This window comes from Alosa alosa, chromosome 19, assembly GCF_017589495.1.
Source record: "Alosa alosa isolate M-15738 ecotype Scorff River chromosome 19, AALO_Geno_1.1, whole genome shotgun sequence".
In the NCBI taxonomy this organism is placed as follows: Eukaryota; Metazoa; Chordata; class Actinopteri; order Clupeiformes; family Clupeidae; genus Alosa; species Alosa alosa.
Genome location: NC_063207.1, coordinates 4,311,839 through 4,333,170, shown reverse-complemented (window position 1 = coordinate 4,333,170; position 21,332 = coordinate 4,311,839). Strand labels below are relative to the sequence as shown.

At 46.3% G+C, this 21,332-nt stretch overlaps 1 protein-coding gene across 1 annotated transcript in view; it reads left to right on the top strand.

The window, feature by feature from the left end:
• The first annotated feature begins 1,414 nt into the window (after nucleotides 1-1,414).
• The window catches only part of sptlc2a (serine palmitoyltransferase, long chain base subunit 2a), a 28,558-nt gene continuing 8,640 nt past the window's right edge, over nucleotides 1,415-21,332 (top strand). Inside the window, exons 1-8 of the mRNA XM_048228265.1 lie at nucleotides 1,415-1,686; nucleotides 2,930-3,124; nucleotides 3,617-3,771; nucleotides 5,400-5,548; nucleotides 6,343-6,467; nucleotides 8,788-8,881; nucleotides 10,139-10,244; nucleotides 19,671-19,789. Of these exons, the coding sequence (XP_048084222.1) occupies nucleotides 1,540-1,686; nucleotides 2,930-3,124; nucleotides 3,617-3,771; nucleotides 5,400-5,548; nucleotides 6,343-6,467; nucleotides 8,788-8,881; nucleotides 10,139-10,244; nucleotides 19,671-19,789 (1,090 nt within the window). The 5' untranslated portion in view covers nucleotides 1,415-1,539. The remainder of the gene's footprint in view (nucleotides 1,687-2,929; nucleotides 3,125-3,616; nucleotides 3,772-5,399; nucleotides 5,549-6,342; nucleotides 6,468-8,787; nucleotides 8,882-10,138; nucleotides 10,245-19,670; nucleotides 19,790-21,332) is intronic.

Genomic DNA, 21,332 nt, shown 5'->3' with positions numbered 1-21,332 from the left:
TATTGAAGGTGAAATATGTGCCTGATTGTTTGTGTGTGTGTGTCATCTTCTAACCGGGGTCAATCATGATAGCTTGCGCTGGGGCCCGTTGTGACTACCTTACGCTCTCTGAGTGTTCTAGAATAGAGGCCATTAATGCACAAAATAGAAAAATAATAGCAGCCATCATTTAATGCATGCAAAGCTAAACACAGCCTTATCTCCCCTGCACAGCAGGAGAATGGGCCTGTGCGCTCCCTCCTCGACTCCCAGCAGTTCACAATAACAATGAACCCTTTCTCATAAAAAATATACAGTACGCAACCTAAGGACAGGAGGGAGTAGGCTGTGCACTAATTTTAAGGCAGATCTATGCACACAGGACTGCATTTGGGAGAGCATCACTGACTCAATAGTTCAATAGCTTTATTTTATAATTACACAATGCTGAGAGTGTGATGACTGGTAGAATAAAGGCATCCGCACACGGCCGGCGGCGCGACAGCGATCTATGGCAAGCGACCGGCAAAATTGAATAGAATCTATTGAAGTGAATGGGGCAACGCATAGGCCTACGGCAAGTGGAACGACGGCAAATGATGGAGCCTTCACCTGCCCGACAGACATGAGGTTAGAGGGACACCATGAGGTTGTGGCTGTACACTTAAATCTGGCACATAAAAAAATGTGTTATTAAATGACTTTTGGTTGGTTAAATATATATATATATGCTAACTGAATTCCTTCATTCATTGATTTATTCATCTGCATACCATTCATTCAATTGTCTGCATATTCATAAAGGTGGTCAAAACATCACCTAATTTAAACCATGTGTTTAAATATGTCCAAACAAATGTGTAATAGGTTTGTAGCCAGAGAGGGTAATAATAAGGCTAGTTCTGCACTGCTCTCTTTCCACACTGCACTGGCAAATGCTGGCATCCAAATACTGAATTCTGAAGAATGAGGTTGGCCTATTGTTCTGGCAATAGATAATGGCCCTTTTGATGCTCATCAGTGCCCGCACAGGCTGTATAGCCTGCAGTTTTCAAGGACCTCTGGAGAAAAGTCAGACAAAAAACCTGTTTAGGCCTATAACAATATTATTGCACATAGAAAAAAAAGAAAAAGAAAACCTTAAGGAATTAGCCATGTGACCTCTACTGTATACAGTAACGGAATACAGTTTGTTAGCCATTGCTTAGCCATTTTACTACTCTCTTCTGAACTATTTCTGAAACCTACAACTGATGGGAAGGATGGAGCATAGGCTAGCCTACTCTCCTAATTTGGGAGGTTATTGAAGTTCATTTCCACAGACGGCCACGCCCTTGTAAAAACCAAACTGTCAAAGACCACACCTACTTAGCAAACAACATCTGTCATTGGCTGTTAGCGGTTGCCAGGGGCGTTCATTTCCGGTATTGCAGAGGCTGGAATTTCATTTCAGGTTCATCGTTGACAGGATAGCAAGAAAGTGAACCGTCCTGTCAGCGGCCTCAAGTAACATATCGAATTTTCGTGCAAGTTGTTGTATGTCTAAAGTCAAAGACAAGGATGACCGAGAGCTCAGCGAATAAACCGGCAAATGGAGAAGTGTGTCATCGAACAACAAATGGGGTGAAACCATGCAGAAACGGCTTTGTGAAGAATCATTACCATTATCAGCAGCAGCACCACAAGTCCTGCTACCTCGAAGAGAAGGTGAGGCTGTAACGTTATATGCACGGATGATGATGATGTAAGATGATGGGTTGGGTGTGTATTCGGAGACAGCATGCATGTGAACATCATGTGGCGAACCGTCGCCTGAATGAATGTCCCAGACTTTTTGGAACAAGCCTTAAACCGCATTGCTAGCTAACCATCAGAATTGCTAACATAAACACTAGCAGTATTGACGATGCAAGAATGGTTGGTCCCTTTGAAAGTTACTTGCCTTTTTAAAATCCAAGCTGTCCGTTATCATTAGTGTTAGACATTACTAATCAGATCTGTTTCCTCTGGCGAATCGTATTCCTCTATTTAGGTGTGGCATCTGTATGGGCTTGCATGATTTGGCTCAAATCGATATAGAATATAGAAGTTATTACGAGTTGAGCAGTAGCCTATACGAGCTTGCAGTTATGATGGAGGCAATGTATCTAGCGAGAAACTCTATGGAATGTTGCTGTTTTGCTGTCAGCCATAAACAAATCTGCTTTGTTTTGTGTTGCTACCGGCGGAGTCCCCATTCATCATTGTTGTTGGCCTTTTGCACATGAGCAGAATGGACTTTTTTGGTCTTAATTCAACGCCTCAACATTTTAAACAGACATGTGTAAACATCAGATGTTTTAGCTGAGGTCTTAACAGAGTTGCAAAGGCATGCATTTGCAACTGACTGTATAAACAGAAACTCTGATGTATCTGGAGGGACTTTTGTAACATAAAAGAGCATTGTTTATCATTTAACCATCCCATTGGCAAAGTGTTAGGAAAAGGAAATAATGTACAGAAAAGTGCAGATCTTAACCACCAAGACCAACCAATTGTGCCTCGCCTCTGCATTAGGGACACTAATGTTATAATCCAGGATTCCCAGCTGATTGCACTTCACTGTGCGTCAGTGCTGTTCATCTCAGGGTATTTGTGAGAGAGGCATGATTAGTCACATGTGGTCATGAAGCACAGGGTTTGAATACTCCTCTTGATATGGAGTAGGTCACATATTCAACATTATCCCTATATTAATGTACATGTTGTGGGATATGTGACCCATTTGTGTGTCTTGTGAAATGTCATTGTCTGTCTTACTCAAACTTTTTTTATGGCCTCTAACTGTAACTGCCAAGCTGACGAGTTACACCAGTTTGTCAGTTTATAGTAGAGGCTACCTTATCTGTCGACTCACATATTTCACTGAGCATTGTTTTTGCATTCCTCTGTCCCGTGTTATGTGTGTCAGGTTCACCATAGAGCATCCAATGGAGGTCTGTACAGCAGGCCATTCCTCGAATCATTTGAAGAAACGCCTATGTTGGTGGCGGTTCTTACATACATGGGATACGGAATCCTCACCATCTTTGGCTATCTGAGGGACTTCCTGAGGGACTGGAAGATTGAGAAATGTCATATCGCCCGAGAGAGGGAAGAACAGAAGGTGAGTAAGGCAGCAACGGCATCCGAAATGCCTGCGATAGTTTTCTGTGATGTCAAGAATCGAGAGAATGGTGAAACCAGAGACACATTCCCATGTTCTGGACTATTGAAAAATGTGAAACATGTAACGAACAGGATAAGAGTAACATTTCTGCCATGTGGACACACAGTTTTGCACGTAAAGCACAAAGGACGCTGTAATTGTTGAGCATTGTGTTTGATCCTGTAGTGAGAGCACTGGGAGGTGCAGAGGAAAGGGGGACTCTACTCTATTGAGTGAAAGGATATCCTACTGTTATCCTACTGCTGGGCCCTTTTGCTCTCTGTGAACAGATATCCCATCCCATGCCCTGACAGTTTAATACAAAGTAAAGGGCTTTGACTACTTTCCATTACCATACACTTTTTTTTTTAAATTAAAACCAAATTTGGAGGCTGGTTGAATTGTAGCACGCATCTGAGCCATCTTATTTGTCTCTCATCTCTGTCAAAGGACTTTGTTCCACTTTATCAAGACTTTGAGAACTTCTACACAAGAAATTTGTACATGAGGATACGAGACAGCTGGAACCGGCCCATATGCAGTGTTCCGGGAGCCAAAGTGGACCTCATAGAGAGGATCTCTCAGGACTACAACTGGACCTTTGAGTAAGTTGCAACTTATGATTTTGAGGGAAAATTGCCTTGGTATGATTGAACTCAAAGCACCCAGTATTAAGGCCTCCACATCTGCAACATTTCATTCAATGTTTGTGTACCTTTTGTCTTGTTAACCATACAAGGATGGCAGGAGATTGTTTTATTGTTAATCCATCATACCACAAACAAATTGTATGTTGACAGCAGCCATCACCTGCCATGAGCCGACTGTAGATTTCAACCCACTGTGGTGCCAACGGCAGCTTTCTGTTTTCCACACAGAGCTAATATAACACTGACTGCAGATTGTGGCTTTCAGAGAGCACGAAAAGGTCTGAAGTGTCTGCTTGTGATAAGCATTGAGAATGTTGTGCCAGCAATCAGTCTATGTACTATATCAGCAAGGTTGACTTGGAAAATCCAAGGTTACCCTTATTGCTTCACGCCGTTATTGACACATTTTGACCCCCTACCCAACTGCATATCACACACAGTGTTTGAAGAACATGTTTTAGAGAACTGTGTTTGCCCAACCTACAGGCTTGCCCTCAGCCCCAATGCAAGATGCAGTATATAGTCACTGGTTGCACTATTTACAACCACTGCTACTGCACTCTTAGATGAGTACTGTCAGTCTTGGAAATTAGAACCGCAGAATAGCATCCCTGCCCAAGGTTGCCTGCTTTGCTCTCTGACACATTTGTCTGTCTTCCCATTGCCTATGCAGTACTTCAGAGGTGGTGATACATTTCAAGAAACACATACAAACACTTTGACTCCTAGATGAGTAAATAGTTCTGTCCGTCGTGTATATGAGAAGCATGGCTGAGCTAAGTCCTGCGTAAGAGCATCCCATTTTGCTTTATATGGTTTCTATGTGTTACTTCTACCTTTGTAGCATCTAATTGGCACTAGTGACATGGCTCTCCACAGACCGTCAGACGGCTCCTCCAGGACAGTAGCTGTGGAGTGGTGTCCAGTTTTGACTGTCTGTCTGTGTGAAGTGTGTTGGAAAGCCTGTGTGGAATAAACTGAGTGAAACTGTGTCCCAGAGTAAATCAGCTGCAGTGATGGTTGCATTACGTTTGGCTCCTGGCGGCCTGATTAAACTGTCAGGGGGTTTTATGGACAGGCAATGAAACCAGGAGTAAATGGGGAGTAGCCAGTTGTTTATGCTCGCAGAGACTGAAGATGGAGCAGAAAACACAGATGTCTTCTCTCAGAGCAGGGAGTGGCGAGATTTTAGGGAGTCGAGAGGCAAAGTCGAGGTGGGCATCTTGGGAAAAGGACAATGAAGTTTCATCGTAATGGGATGCTTGTAGCAGAACCTGGAGATTAAAAGCAATGGGCGTGATGCGATTCCTGGTACTAGCAGCCCCTACAAGCTGACATTGGGCCAATGTTTATGTGGCTGTGTGAGGTGATAGCTCAGTAATGCTATTTCCTTATCCAAGAGCAACATGACCTGTGCTTGGCAGCCAATCAGGCTTCAGGAGCAGATAAAGTGTTGCCAGGCGAAGCACTTAAGGTCAGCCGGAGCAGAGAGGTGAAGCGAGGGGGCGGGCGTTTTTTTTTTGCGGACGGGAAGGGTCTGTTGTTTATGGCTCTGTGTCTGACCGAGAGGCTTTCCTGCTCAGATACACGGGCCGAGTGGTGAAGGACGTCCTCAACATGGGCTCCTACAACTACCTGGGCTTCGCTGAGAACACGGGCATGTGCGCTGAGGCCGCCGCTGCCGTCACCCGGGAGTACGGCGTGGGCGTGGGCAGCACGCGGCAGGAGATGGGTGAGTGCCAACCTCCAGGAGGGGTTTAATTTTACAGTACTCCCCTCATCTCCACACTGACACCAGACTAGATTGACCCCCTCAAACACACACATTACACATCCAGAAGGCCCTTAGAAGGTCAGCCTTACAGCAAGTGAGCCATTGAGTTAATGAAGAAATTGACACAAAGCCAGGAATGCACTCCCCAACCCACCCATTCCACCGATTGGCCTGATAGGAGCATGTTATGATTTACTGAACCAGGGGAAGCACAAGGGGAGGTGCTGATGAACTCAGTGTGTGTGTGTGTGTGTGTGTGTGTGTGTGTGTGTGTGTGTGTGTGTGTGTGTGTGTGTGTGTGTGTGTGTGCACACGTGTGTGTATGTCTTTATACTTGTATGTGTATGTATATTGTATGTGTGTGCGTATGTGTATATACGTGTATGTGTATGTATATTGTATTGTGATGACCCATGTATCGTGATTCATATTGTATATTGTGTGTGTGTTAATGTATGTATATTTATACTTGTATATATGTGTAAAGGACATTGTATGTGATAGCGTATGTGTATATCGTGTATGTATGTATATTATATATTGTATTGTATATTATGTATCATTGATTCCATATGTGTGTGCGTATGTGTATATACGTGTATGTGTATGTATATTGTATTGTGATGACCCATGTATCGTGATGCATATTGTATATTGTATATTGTGTGTGTGTGTGTGTGTGTGTGTGTGTGTATGTGTGTGTGCATATTAGACATGGACTCATAGTTCCTGTGTGGTGTGTGTGTGTGTAGGTAACTTGGACAGACACAAGGACCTGGAGGAGTTGGTGGCGAGGTTTCTGGGCGTGGAGTCAGCCATGGCGTTCGGCATGGGTTTCGCAACCAACTCCATGAACATACCTGCCATCATTGGAAAGGTAGGGAGGATTACCCTGTTGACACACGTGCTGACAGCTCCCCACCGCTGCTGATAGTTTCGGCCTTATTTTCGACAGTTATTTTTGGGCGGCTCCTGCCTCTGCCAGACTATTTTTCGGTTGTAAAGTCTGGGAACATGACTGCAAGACATGACTTGACATGACGTTGGTGCAATCGCCAGGTTGCAACAGAGGGAATGTATGTGTGGGAACCGAAAGAAGAGAGAGAAACCTCCAGATGGCTCCCCTGTGCAATCTCTTGTCCCCTGCTGTGAGATCTTGAGCAGTCGCTGAGGTGTGCTTGGCCCAGCGTCTGCCGTCTGGCCCTCACCTCCAAGACCTTGTGTACGCTCGGAAACGGAGAAACCTGATAAACGCATCCAAATCTAAGGAGGAACTGTCTCGAGCCTGTTTTTTTCGCGACTCTGTTTCCTCCTGAGCGGCCAGCAGAAGCTCGTGGAGGCCACGCAGGAGGCAATGGAGGCCGCTGCTACAGCGCAATCTCCCATCTGACCCGTCGCTGACCCCTGCGGAAAAACACGGCTCTGTGTTGACTGTTGACGTCTCGCGGTGGCGGCTCGCTCTGCTGCAGCCGGGGAGCCTGGTAGGGATTAAGAGCAGTCTTGAATTCCAGCCCCGCTCCAGATTCCGCTCGAGATGCCATTTAGGAGCCCAGGTCCCAGGACACAAGCCCTTTGTGTGGAGAATGCCTTACAATCAAGTGATTTAAAATGAAGCAAAAACTCACTTACAGAGCCATTTGCGTTCCCGTTTGTGTTGTCTGTGATGACTACAAGCTAAACTTTAGATGCAGGCTTTAAAACGCAGATGTGTGGATGCCACATGTGCTGTTGTGCTGAACCCGATCAGAAAGCAGTTCAATTGTTTATTTATTTGAATGGTCAAGTCCCAAACTGTGTCGACTTGACTTAAAACACACGGCCCTTTCATTAAAACATCAGAACAGTTGTAGTCGATATGCCACCCTTGCCAGATGTGTTTCAGTCAGTGGTGTCTGCACACCTCCTTAGTCACTTAGTAACAAGCAGCCAAAGTGTAGCCATTAAAGATGATGAATAGTGAACAACGAATACCAGAACTTTATGTTTGGAGACAGGGTTACATATACATTAAGCTGTATACTTGTAATAGCATATATAATATAATGTATGACACTAGAGCACAGTCATAACACGTGTTATTGAATGTAATGTATGACACAAGAGCACCGTCATAACACGTGTTTTTGACCGTGACCTTAAAGTTATATGCATTGATTGAAGACCCTGAACCCCAGCAGGCTTAAGTTTATGTTGCCCCCCTGCTGTGACGATAGTAGCCGCCCCAGTCTCCGCTAAGGCACGTGGGTGGGGAGCAGTGAAAGCCCACGTGCTGCTCCGTATGAAAGCAGCCAAGCGAAGTCATTTCCTGCATAGACGCCGGCAGCAGTCGGGTCACGGCGAACGCCATTAACGTCTCTTCCCGGAGCCGACGGGACTCGGGGGAGCCGACACTAGAAGGAGCTCAGTCTCGTCTCTGAATTGTTTATCACGTCTTCCCAGAATGCAGTCGGCTCTGGGGCAGACGTGGCCCAGATCACAGCCGGTGTCTGAATCTGCTCCTCTACGGGGTAATGCTTCTCCCCAAAGCAGGAATGGCTCAGTCAGGAGAATAAACTAATTTAGGAGCCAAGTTTTCATCTTAACCATCTGAGAACAGAGTCGTATTTTTGGGAGAGTATTTATGTCGTGGCATATTTATGCCCTCTTTTATTTACCCTGTGGCATGTTTATTTGCCCCTGTGTACAGATCTGCAGGTGATGCGTGCTGTTGTTAGGTTGTCAAGCAGTAAGTTTTGCTGTTTGTGTTAAGGGTTGACATTTGTTTACTGGTCAATGAAGTTTTTACGAGGAGTCTTTTGAAGAAGCGTTCACTGGAGTCACTCGAGTGTTGAAATTTAGTTTAGTCTGTCCTTTAAGAGCAACTGGTGCTTAGCAACAGGTGTCATAAACGGGAGCCTTCACCAGAAGAGGGTAATCTCTTTAAAAAACTCACAACCGAAATAGTATTTAATCTTTTCCAGTTTTTTATATTTATTATATCTTTTTTATCTAGTTTAATCATAATAGCATAACAAAAGATACTCACCAGTGCTCTGTATCTTAAACAGTTACTCTGTTTTTCATTGTTGGTTGGAATAGATTTATGCGGTAGAATAATGTTTTAGCTCTCCCCCTGTGAGTGTGGAGGTGTGTTTATCTGTGTTGCATTGTTTAGTCATGATGACCTGACCCATCCATTTCCTGCTGTCTCCTGATAGGGCAGTCTGATTCTGAGTGACGAGCTTAACCACGCCTCCCTGGTGTTGGGAGCCCGGCTGTCTGGGGCCACTATTCGTGTCTTCAAGCACAACAGTGAGTCTCTAAACACACACACACACACACACACACACACACACACACACACACACACACACACACACACACATACACTCAAATGTGCACATGTGGGAGGAGCTGTCATGCAGGCGCCAGCACTGTTCCACATTTGGGTCTCAGCGCCGAAGGGAACCCAGATTCTATTCCGACCTGCGGTCGTTTACCGATCCCACCCCATCTCTCTCTCACACTCACTTCCTTCCTCTCTCCACTGTCCTATCAACATAAAAGCAAAAGCCCAACAAATATGCAAACCAAATGTGCAAATGTGATGGATCTGCAGGCACAGTAGCCGTGCAGTGGGTTAACCTGAGGCACCCGAAAGGCCATGATGGCGACAGACGGACCTTGTTAGTATGAGCGCCTGAGGGACTGCAGGGCTGGGGGCTCAAGCCTGGGGCTGAACTGCTTAGTCAACACAACGCAGGTTGTGCAAGCACACATGCACACACACACACATGCACACACACACACACATGCACACACACACATGCACACACACACATGCACATACACACACATGCATATACACACACGCACACTCACATACACAATCTGTGTCTGCAAGCATGCTAATGTGTCTGTGTCTCCCATACACAAATACATGTTTGCACTTAACTACTGTATATGCACACACACATGCATTTTTTGTATGTAAGTACTGATACACACACACAGAAACACACACACAGAAACACACACATTCTCTCTCTCTCTCACACACACATTCTCTCTCTCTCACACACATGCGTGCGTACACACGCACGCACACGCACACACACACACATGCGCACACAGGCTACAGATTGCAACCTGTCTAGAGTAGGTGCAGCATGGATGTCTGTGTCTCACATCCCCTCAGTAGGTTGACATTTGGTTTCATTTCGCTGATCTGTCATGCGAGCCGTGGCATGCATATCAACACCGCGCCTGAAAGGTCACGCCCATCTGCTTATTTATCCACATTAGCTTCAATTGATCCCTCTTCAGCAGCCAATTTGGACACAAAATGCTATTTAATAGCCACTGACCCTCGAAATTGATGCTGAACTGGAGCTGAATTTTTAATACTTTGAGGTTTAATGAAAGTGACTTTGTTTTTGTCCAAGGTAAATTTGGCAGGCATTCGTAGCTGGTTGCCTTGATCCGGATGTGTGGTGCATGCTAACACGGTGACCTCTGTTGAAGTATGGTGTTTGACTGAGGGAGACGAGTCTTTGGTGTGTGTTCCAGACATGCAGAGCTTGGAGAAGCTTCTGAGAGACGCCATCATCCACGGGCAACCCAGAACACACCGCCCCTGGAAGAAGATCCTCATTGTGGTGGAGGGGATCTACAGGTACAGGTGACCTGAAGAAGGCTGTGCTAATACCACTGCCATGCTAGCACATGTCCATTATCGTCAGCTATGTAAACACCTGTGCTCATCCAGCTCCATTGGCTGCCTGCTGCATACCCAATCCAATTTAAAATCCTGCTGCTCACATATACTAGCCTGGGAACACCCAGACCTTCACAATTGTACAATTGGGAGTGGATCTGGAAAAGGTTCATTGTCTTACTACATCCAGCAGGGGCATAACTAGCAGTGAAATTAAACTTACATTGATGCATTAAACTCACTAAATTGTTTCAAAAGTGTAGCAATCTTGCAAACGAAGGTTTTAAATGCAGTTGTTTACTCAATTCCAAAGAAAAAAATGCATGTCCATGCCGGATTAGCGATTTGTATTTGCGTGCCCGTGTTTTATAGACATTGGAAATGGGCTTCAATGGCCTCTTGGCCAGACTGACCTGCAGAGCAAATCCCAAATTTGCTGAAAGGTCGTATGGGTATTCCCAGGCTACTCATGCACTGCAAGGCCTTGCATAGTCATGCTCCCACTGAATTACACCCCTGCTTGGTCACTCTGATCCTTCTCAGCCGTCTTAAATAGCAAATATAGATACCTCACCACTATGAGAGAAAAAGCATTCTGCCACACTGCCCCAAAGGTCTGTAGGTCACTTCCGCATTACATCAGGCATGGTGAATTAATTGCAGACATTAACAGTAACCTCTTTAGGCCAGCATATTATGAATGTGATATAGTTTATATTGGTTATACATATGACATTACTGTGATATTAATGTTTTATGAGATATATTTCTATGTTTACATTTGCCAAGTCACTTGTGACACACTATGTGACATGAAAGGTGCTTTTTAAATAAAATGTGTTATTATTAGGGCTGTCAATCGATTAAAAAAATTAATCTAATTAATAACATACTCTGTGATTAATTCATCTAAATTAATTACATACTCTGTGATTAATTAATCTAAATTAATCGCATATATAATTTTTGCTGTGAAAGTATTTTAAATATTTAAATTCAAATGAATCATTGAATAATCAGCATTAGTGACATTAAAGTTCAAAAACTCTTATTATTATTTTCACTGTTCAAATAATTGCCATAATAATCTATGATATGACCTAATATGCTGAGGAAATAAATTCAAAAGTGCTTCGGGAAGAAGTTTTTTTTTTTTTTTTCACATACAAGGCATTTTCATTGCAGAGGACTTTTATTTTCAACATTATTTTTTATCAACACCATCAGGCCGTTTTTTAAAAGTAAATGTTCCAATCAATGATCCAGGCAGCACATTTTCTTCTCTCCTTCATTTTACAGTCTAATTTTTACTGACTAGAATGGCTCGGGGTCAAAGGTCATATGGAATCGATTAATCTGCACTAATTTTTTTAATCCGTTATTTTTTCTCAAATTAATTAATCAAAATTAATCAGTTATTTTGACAGCCCTAGTTATTATTTATATATTTACATAGTGTCACGTCCCACTGTCTAGGGGTGTTGTGGGACATAGACAAATGATAGGAGACGGCCAAAAATGGAAGTATAATTCAAAAACATTTATTTACAAAAATAACAATAAGAAAAATATTGACGAACGAAAAAACAAGGCTGCCCAGACGAAAGGCCTCAAAAGTAGACCCAGGTAATCCCCAGCCTTCTTCTCGACTCTCACTCGGGGAACAGGCAGGAGCAACAGCGACGGCCAAAAACCACAGCGCATGGCTTGCGCAGCAGAGCGAAGCAGTGGAGCAAAGTAGTGTGGCGTAGTAGCGGCCAACCCAGAATCCAAGAACGCCCCAAAACCAAGAGACCTCCGATTGATGTCTGCCAGCACCTTTTATAGTGCCGGCCCAGCAATTAAGCCCACTGCTGGACAGTCTGAAATTAACAAAACACAAGACACAGAGAGAAACAAACAAACACAAAAATAAACACACACAGAGACGTAACAATAGCATAAACTGCATAACAATCCTTTAAACTGTCTGGACAGACTTGTCCTAGCACTATTTTCTTCTGCTTTAATGGCATTACAGTATGTTTCAGTCCATGGGCCCAAGTTCATTATGGTGTGCAAAATCCAAAGCTTAATGTTAAGTTGCTACCAGGCAATATGTCTTTGCTAATTGAATACCAAGAGCAAGATTCTAAGCTGAAACATAACTGGATCAGCTCCGAGCTCCCACACTCCTAACGATGTCTTTAGTTCAAGCACGGGACACTTTGCCCATTGAGTTCCATTTCTTCATGCCCCTCATTTCAGTTAGGGCTTGTGTGTCTGTTCCTCGGCATAGCTTTAGATCTGCTGTATTGGTATGGGCCAGCTGTGTGCAGTAAGCCTTGTGTGTCTGTTCCTCGGCATAGCTTTAGATCTGCTGTATTGGTATGGGCCAGCTGTGTGCAGTAAGCCTTGTGTGTCTGTTTCCCGGCATAGCTTTAGATCTGCTGTATTGGTATGGGCCAGCTGTGTGCAGTAAGCCTTGTGTGTCTGTTCCTCGGCATAGCTTTAGATCTGCTGTATTGGTATGGGCCAGCTGTGTGCAGTAAGCCTTGTGTGTCTGTTCCCGGCATAGCTTTTAGATCTGCTGTATTGGTATGGGCCAGCTGTGTGCAGTAAGCCCAGGTGTCTGTTCCTCGCATAGCTTTTTAGATCTGCTGTATTGGTATGGGCCAGCTGTGTGCAGTAAGCCTTGTGTGTCTGTTCCTCGGCATAGCTTTAGATCTGCTGTATTGGTATGGGCCAGCTGTGTGCAGTAAGCCTTCAGGTGTCTGTTCCCCGGCATAGCTTTAGATCTGCTGTATTGAATGGGCCAGCTGTGTGCAGTAAGCCTTGTGTGTCTGTTCCTCGGCATAGCTTTAGATCTGCTGTATTGGAATGGGCCAGCTGTGTGCAGTAAGCCTTGTGTGTCTGTTCCTCGGCATAGCTTTAGATCTGCTGTATTGGTATGGGCCAGCTGTGTGCAGTAAGCCTTGTGGTGTCTGTTCCTCGGCATAGCTTTAGATCTGCTGTATTGGTATGGGCCAGCTGTGTGCAGTAAGCCTTGTGTGTCTGTTCCCGGCATAGCTTTAGATCTGCTGTATTGGTATGGGCCAGCTGTGTGCAGTAAGCCTTGTGTGTCTGTTCCTCGGCATAGCTTTAGATCTGCTGTATTGGTATGGGCCAGCTGTGTGCAGTAAGCCTTGTGTGTCTGTTCCTCGGCATAGCTTTAGATCTGCTGTATTGGTATGGGCCAGCTGTGTGCAGTAAGCCTTGTGTGTCTGTTCCTCGGCATAGCTTTAGATCTGCTGTATTGGTATGGGCCAGCTGTGCAGTAAGCCTTGTGTGTCTGTTCCTCGGCATAGCTTTAGATCTGCTGTATTGGTATGGGCCAGCTGTGTGCAGTAAGCCTTGTGTGTCTGTTCCCGGCATAGCTTTAGATCTGCTGTATTGGTATAGCTTTGCAGATCTTTTTGCATAGCTTTGATCTGCTGTATTGGTATGGGCCAGCTGTGTGCAGTAAGCCTTGTGTGTCTGTTCCTCGGCATAGCTTTAGATCTGCTGTATTGGTATGGGCCAGCTGTGTGCAGTAAGCCTTGTGTGTCTGTTCCTCGGCATAGCTTTAGATCTGCTGTATTGGTATGGGCCAGCTGTGTGCAGTAAGCCTTGTGTGTCTGTTCCTCGGCATAGCTTTAGATCTGCTGTATTGGTATGGGCCAGCTGTGTGCAGTAAGCCTTGTGTGTCTGTTCCTCGGCATAGCTTTAGATCTGCTGTATTGGTATGGGCCAGCTGTGTGCAGTAAGCCTTGTGTGTCTGTTCCCGCATAGCTTTAGATCTGCTGTATTGGTATGGGCCAGCTGTGTGCAGTAAGCCTTGTGTGTCTGTTCCCGCATAGCTTTAGATCTGCTGTATTGGTATGGGCCAGCTGTGTGCAGTAAGCCTTTGATCTGTGTATTGGTCTGTGCAGTAAGCCTTGTGTGTCTGTTCCTCGGCATAGCTTTAGATCTGCTGTATTGGTATGGTAAGCCTTGTGTGTCTGTTCCTCGGGTAGATCTGCAGTATGGGCCTTGTGTGCTGTTGTGTCTGTTCGCATAGCTTTAGATCTGCTGTATTGGTATGGGCCAGCTGTGTGTGCAGTGTTCTTGTGTGTCTGTTCCTCGGGCATAGCTTTAGGATTCATTGCATTGGTATACCAGCCAGTGCAGTAAGCCTTGTGTGTCTGTTCTGCATAGCTTTAGATCTGTTGTATTGGTATAAATAGCTGTGTGCAGTAAGCCCAGGTGTCTGTTCCCAAGCATAGCTTTTAGATCGGCCAGTTGTGTGCAGTAAGCCTTGTGTGTCTGTTCCTGCATAGCTTTAGATCTGCTGTGTTGGTATGGGCCAGCTGTGTGCAGTAAGCCTTGTGTGTCTGTTCCTCGACATAGCTTTAGATCTGCTGTATTGGTATGGCCAGCTGTGTGCAGTAAACCTTGTGTCTGTTCCTCGGCATAGCTTTAGATCTGTATTGGTATGGGCCAGTTGTGTGCAGTAAGCCTTGTGTGTCTGTTCCTCGACATAGCTTTAGATCTACTGTATTGGTATGGGCCAGCTATTGTGCAGTAAGCCTTGTGTCTGTTCCTCGACATAGCTTTAGATCTACTGTATTGGTATGGGCCAGTTGTGTGCAGTAAGCCTTGTGTGTCTGTTCACCGGCATAGCTTTAGATCTGTTGTATTGGTATGGGCCAGCTATTGTGCAGTAAGCCTTGTGTCTGTTCCTCGGCATAGCTTTAAGATCTGCTGTATTGGTATGGGCCAGCTGTGTGCAGTAAACCTTGTGTGTCTGTTCTCGGCATAGCTTTAAGATCTGCTGTATTGGTATGGGCCAGCTATTGTGCAGTAAGCCTTGTGTCTGTTCCTCGACATAGCTTTAGATCTGTATTGGTATGGGCCAGTTGTGTGCAGTAAGCCTGTGTGTCTGTTCCCGCATAGCTTTAGATCTACTGTATTGGTATGGGCCAGCTGTGCAGTAAGCCTTGTGTGTGTCTGTTCCTCGACATAGCTTTAGATCTGCTGTATTGGAATGGGCCAGCTGTGCAGTAAGCCTTGTGTGTCTGTTCCCGCATAGCTTTTAGATCCTGCTGTATTGGTATGGAGCCAGCTGTGTGCAGTAAACCTTGTGTCTGTTCCTCGACATAGCTTTAGATCTGCTGTATTGAATGGGCCAGCTGTGCAGTAAGCCTTGTGTCTGTTCCTCGACATAGCTTTAGATCTGCTGTGGTATGGGCCAGCTATTGTGCAGTAAGCCTTGTGTCTGTTCCTCGGCATGGCTTTAGATCTGCTGCATTGGTATGGGCCAGCTATTGTGCAGTAAGCCTTGTGTGTCTGTTCCTCGGCATAGCTTTAGGATCTGCTGTATTGGTATGGAGCCAGCTGTGTGCAGTAAGCCTTGTGTCTGTTCCTCGGCATGGCTTTAGATCTGCTGTGGTATGGGCCAGCTGTGCAGTAAGCCTTGTGTGTCTGTTCTCGGCATAGCTTTAGATCTGCTGTATTGAATGGGCCAGCTGTGTGCAGTAAGCCTTGTGTCTGTTCCTCGACATAGCTTTAGATCTGCTGTATTAGTATGGGAGATCTGCTCTCTGAGGGCAGTGGTGCTGAAGCAGTGCGTTGGGCAGAGTGCGGAGGCGACTAAAGGTGATGAAGTCTGTGCCAGCTACCTGCAGCATCCACATCTCCGTGGTTCCTGGCGCGCACAGAAGCGTCTTTGTGCCCGTCGCCCGGGCTGCGGTCGGGCACAGGGCCCTATCGGGCGGCTCTATCAGCCTGGGGAGATGGGCATCGCATCCGTGCCCCGTGCCAGCAAGCCAGTCTCAGCGCCCGTGCTGCATACCTGAGGCGGATGCCAGCTGCTTAGTGAGCACACAGTGGCAGCACGTATTATGCGTCTACCCGCTCCAGGGCCACTCTTAACACCACATCTCAAATGTGTGTGTGTGTGTGTGTGTATAACGCCCGTATGCATTGACCCCACTGATAAGGATTTTTAATCATTTTTAGATCATGCGTTTGCCTGCGCTGTAGCATTTTACGAGAATGTTAGAACGTTAGAACGGGGGAGGGGGGTCTTTTTTCCAACGCTGAATAAACTTGGACAGAAGTCTGCGATAGTCATCGTACACGGATCACTTTGAAGGAGGCGGAAGACTGTATAACGGGACTTTTTTTCTCTCTCCCTCCCTCTCAACATCACCCCACCCCCACCTCTCTCCCCAATGCAATTTCCCTCCTCACATGGACTAAGACTGATTAGTTGTACAGATGTGGCGACTCCTTGCAGGTAAAATATTTAGCTCAACAGCGAAGCCTGGGCAATGTGTTAACAATTACCCCTCCATCGGCCGTCTGATCTGGCCCTTTGGCTGGACCCACTGCCACTCAATCATGGAGGGCAACTACAACAAACAGTTGCCCCCACCTCACCCCCAACTGCCCCTTCCCCTCCTCAATAGCCCCCAGGTGAATTGCTCAGTGTGACTAATACACTTGAAACTCCAGTTAGACTTGAGGCGGTGTCCATCCCAGCACAATGTCCATGGCTGTCCACACAAAGGTCTGTTGTGCTTTTAAAGGGGGAAAAAAAAGCCTTCCTTTGCAAAGGGCTCACTTCCGCCATCACAGTGGTGGGCCTTGTCATGAGTCAGAGCTGATGTGGTATCTGTTGAGGGCCAGGGGGAAAAGAAGGAGAACTTTGGCTTTGGCTGTCAGCTTAGCTTGTCTGCTACCATCGTAGCACTTCTTTTTGAATTTTAATGCCAAAGATACAGTGTTTAGCACAAATGTCTAGGTTGGGAGAATTTCACATGCATTAAAGCAACATGATGGACAAATTGATATTTATGCCCCTTGGTGTCAATATCTAATGTCCTTTATCATTTAGACTGTATCCAGTTTGTTGAACTGACTAAATGGGTCATGATCCTACCCGATCAACAATGTTACATAGTGCAAGTAGTCAGCTGGTCCGGGCATGCATTGGCAATGTCAGAGACTTTATTTGCCATATTTTTAGTCATTGTAGCATCAAAATGAGTTTAAAGCCTTTTTTTAAGGTAAAAGAACATGCATTGTGTTGCTTTAATTGCTTTTTATCATGACATTAATTTTGTTATCAGCAGGCTTTTGAGGAAGTTACACTGTAACCCTAATAGCGGTTTTGTTGTCATCAAAATGCCTTCAGCTGTCAGCGCTGGAAACCACGTGCTGGAGTAGACGGAGCGCCTTTGGGGTTGTTTGTTGCTTAATTGCACGTTGCGTTAACACTGCGCGTGGGAACTGGGTCATCGCCAAACAAGTTCTGCTGCGGAGGGGAGGGGTGGGGGAGGAAATCGGCCGCAAAGAGGCTAATCAGAGTGGGCCTTATCAGGGGAGATATCCACTCCGTCTGCACTCGCTGACCTTTGCACCCTCCACATCTGAGGAGCAAGATGGCAGGTGAAGATAGGGCTCAGTGGTGTTTTACGCCCCCAACGTCGTCTTCCAGGCAGCGCTGCCATCGCTGACTTAAAGGCACCTAATCCTAAACCTAACCCCAACCCTAACCTTAACCCATGCCTAACCCTACTTCCTTCCAGGCAGCGCTGCCTTGAAGACAACATTGGGAGCATAAAATACCAAGAAACGAAGATAGGCCAGCGATGTGAGAAACGGCATGTTGTTGGGCAGCGTGTGCAGGGGATGGAGAGTGGAGACCAGGTCGGAGTTCACTTGTAGGGAACAAATAAGCCACTGGATGCCTGCATTGCCCTCGGGATACATAAAGTACCAATCTGTCGTCTCATCTGGTAATATGGGGGTTGACAACACTCTCCTATTTCAGTGTCATTCACACCAAGCAAAAAAAGTCCATGAGAGAAAGAAATCAGTTAAAGAGAGTAAGATATATAGACAGAAAGAATGCAGAAAGAAAGAAAGAAAGAAAGAAAGAAAGAAAGAAAAGATAAAAGAGAAAGGAAGAAAGAAGGAAAAGACAGCAGGAAGAGAATAGATAAGGTAATATAAGAAAGATATTTGACTGGGAGCCAGATTCTTGCCGTTGGGTTTGACGAGTGATTTCCATTGTGTGTGAAGTCCTGTGGAGTAGTGAATGGGGCAGGTGCCGGCACTGTGAATCATCCTGTGGGCTCACACATGGCTCATGGTTCTTCTCTAAGCAGCATATTCTTTTGAGTTATTTTACATCTCGAGCCTTGTGGCGTGATATCATTTATCTGTGGAAAAGAACTCTCCAAAAAAGCTGAAAAGCTGAAGGGCGGCCTTGCCAGATCCGTGTCCTCCTCCGGGCGGACAGCCTTAATGGCGAGCTTCAGATTTCACATCGCCCAGCGTGTTTTGACTCTTGATTTCGCTGTCAGCGTCACGTCGGATGGAAAGCATCCGACGTCTCCTGCTGAGCAAAACCATCTACGTGCGTGGACAGCTCTCGAGATGCGATCGACCGCGTGCGGCTCTCGCACGCGGAGCCAGGTGCATTTGATCAGTGGCCAGCTCGTCCCGTCACGCTTGCTGCCACAGCCTTGGGCCTTAGGTGGAAACCGATGGGGAGTCTGGTTCAGGTCAGTTGCACTCCGCTGCAAACGCGCTCTCACAACCTTCACTCTCCCGCACATGAATGCCCATTGTAAAACGCCTGCCAAACCTTTATGGCATATTACTCCAAGAAGCCTTTTCTATTCCCTATACCTGTGTTTGTGTGTTTGTGTGTTTGTGTGTGTGTGTGTATGTGTGTATGTGAGGCCTCTTTTTGTCCTGTTTAATACTGCCCACTCTAACACATAACTCGGCTCATCTACTCCTTAGGAATGTACTATTTTGATTCCTGCATGTCAGAAGGACACAGTGAAACCTCTAAAACCTCAGGATCTTCCATGAGAACACATGCTTGTCGCTTCTAGCGGCCTCTACTTCAAAGACGCTACCGCTAGGTCTCTTTTCCCAAACGTTTAAGGAATGCTTGTCAAGAACTGTGTTGTTTATCTTACGTAAGTCCAATAAATAAATAACTTAAATAAATAAAGTAAATAACTTCTATGGCTCCCTCTGTGTTTTAAGCACAATGGCAGCATAGCCTGCGTGTCCTTGGCCAGTAAGGCTGGAAAGTTTAGACAACAGGGCTTGTATTGGCCCACCTAATCACACTGTCAAGCTTGATTGCAACCTTTATGTGCTCAGTGGCACTTAGCAAACGCTGGACGTTTATCTCTGCCCAGAGGTGTTTACTTCTGCTGGCCGGGTGTGTGGGGGACACAAGTCTTAGGTGCTAAGGTGTGTTAACCCCAAACACTGTGCAGAATGATGGATGAAGCTGCGTGTGTTCACTGAAAGGCTTCCGAGAGGAACCTGCATGAGTATTGTCCGAGCCTCTTACAGGAAAACTAGGTGATGGAGGCGGATGGCGGCTGACGGCTGCTGGCAAAGGAGCAGGATTTCTGGACATCAAAGGAAGACTGAAATATATCTGGCCGTGACGCTGCTTTTCCTTCGCTCACTCTGTCTCTCTGTTGACGGTGAGTCAGTGTTTCCCCTGGTGGAGAGTGCGGAGCGTACGGTCCATAAGGTTCCCGGAGTGCAAGTGTGTGAGTGGTCTGTGAGTCAGGCTTTTCATCGCCAGTGGTGGCCCCGCTTGGGAGATGGTGCCACACACACACACACACACACACACATTCAGACACACACACACACACACACACATTCAGTCTCATACACACACACACATCCGGTCACACACACACACATTCAGACACACACACACACACACATTCAGACACACACACACACACACACATTCAGTCTCACACACACACACACATCCGGTCACACACACACACATTCAGTCACACACACACACACACACACATTCAGTCACACACTCAGAATGACAGCAGATGCTTTGGAGGAACACCAGAGGAATGGAGAGAGTGATGTGTGACTCATCCAAACGTGCCTGAAAGAGCTGAGAAAGTGTGGTGTGAGAGAGAGAGAAAGAGAGAAAGAGTGATGGTGTTCATCTGATCGTGTGTGTGTGTGTGTGTGTGTGTGTGTGTGTGTGTGTGTGGGTGTGTGTGTGTGTGTGTGTGTGGGTGGGGGTGTGTGTGTGTGGAGCTGGGGAGCGAGCAGGGGTTTGTGTGTGACCTGGTGACGGGCTCTGTCTCTCTTAACTCTGCCACGCGGGTGTTTGTGCCCCCCCCCACCCCCAGATGTAGAGGAAGTGAGGAGGAACTGTGCGTTTGAGAAGGGGAAGCAGCCCCCACATCTGGAAGCTCTTTCGGGCCCGCACCCCCTCCCCACCCCACACACACACACTCCTCGCCCCCCAGAACCCTTCAGCCTTCAGGGGTCTGGAAGGAGTTAGGGCTCCGCATTGTGAAACTAGCTGTTGAAAGGGTACCCCAGAAAGATTTACTTTTGAGGGGCCCCCTCCCCTTCCCCTCCAGCACCCTGACCCACCCCTCCCCGAGACAGGGCGCCCCAAGCCCACCACCAACCGCCCCGGGAGGCCCTCCATGCCGACTGAAGAGCTTGAAGACGGGCAGTCTGAGTGGCCGCTCCCCCCCACCCCACCCCACTGCCCCCCCTTCACATTTTATTGCTTTCAGATGCAACGTTTTTATACAGTTGTTCTGCCGAGCATGAATTTATGTAGCTGATGGGGGAGCTCCTTGAGGCTGAGCTGCCTCTCATTACGGACCCCCGGCAGCCATGTCTGCCACATACTGGACCCCCAGTCGGAGCTGCTGAGGGATGCTCCTCACTCACGGGCACACACACTGGCACACACACACCAGCTCCACCACAGACAAGCCAGATGAGTCCACCAATGTCTGTCTTCGCTTGGGGTGCAGTGATTCCAGAGGAACTTGATGGCATCTTTTTTTAGATGACCACTCGGCCGCTGTTTGCATGAGCGTGTTCTTTGGTAGTGGGCTGAGGAGATGCATTTTGGAAACGGTGTGGTTTATTATTGTATGCACTCTATTAAGCCGGGCAAACATTGTACGACTTTGGTCCAACAAACTTTAGTGTTGGGCTGAATTATCGTCCAGTTGTGTT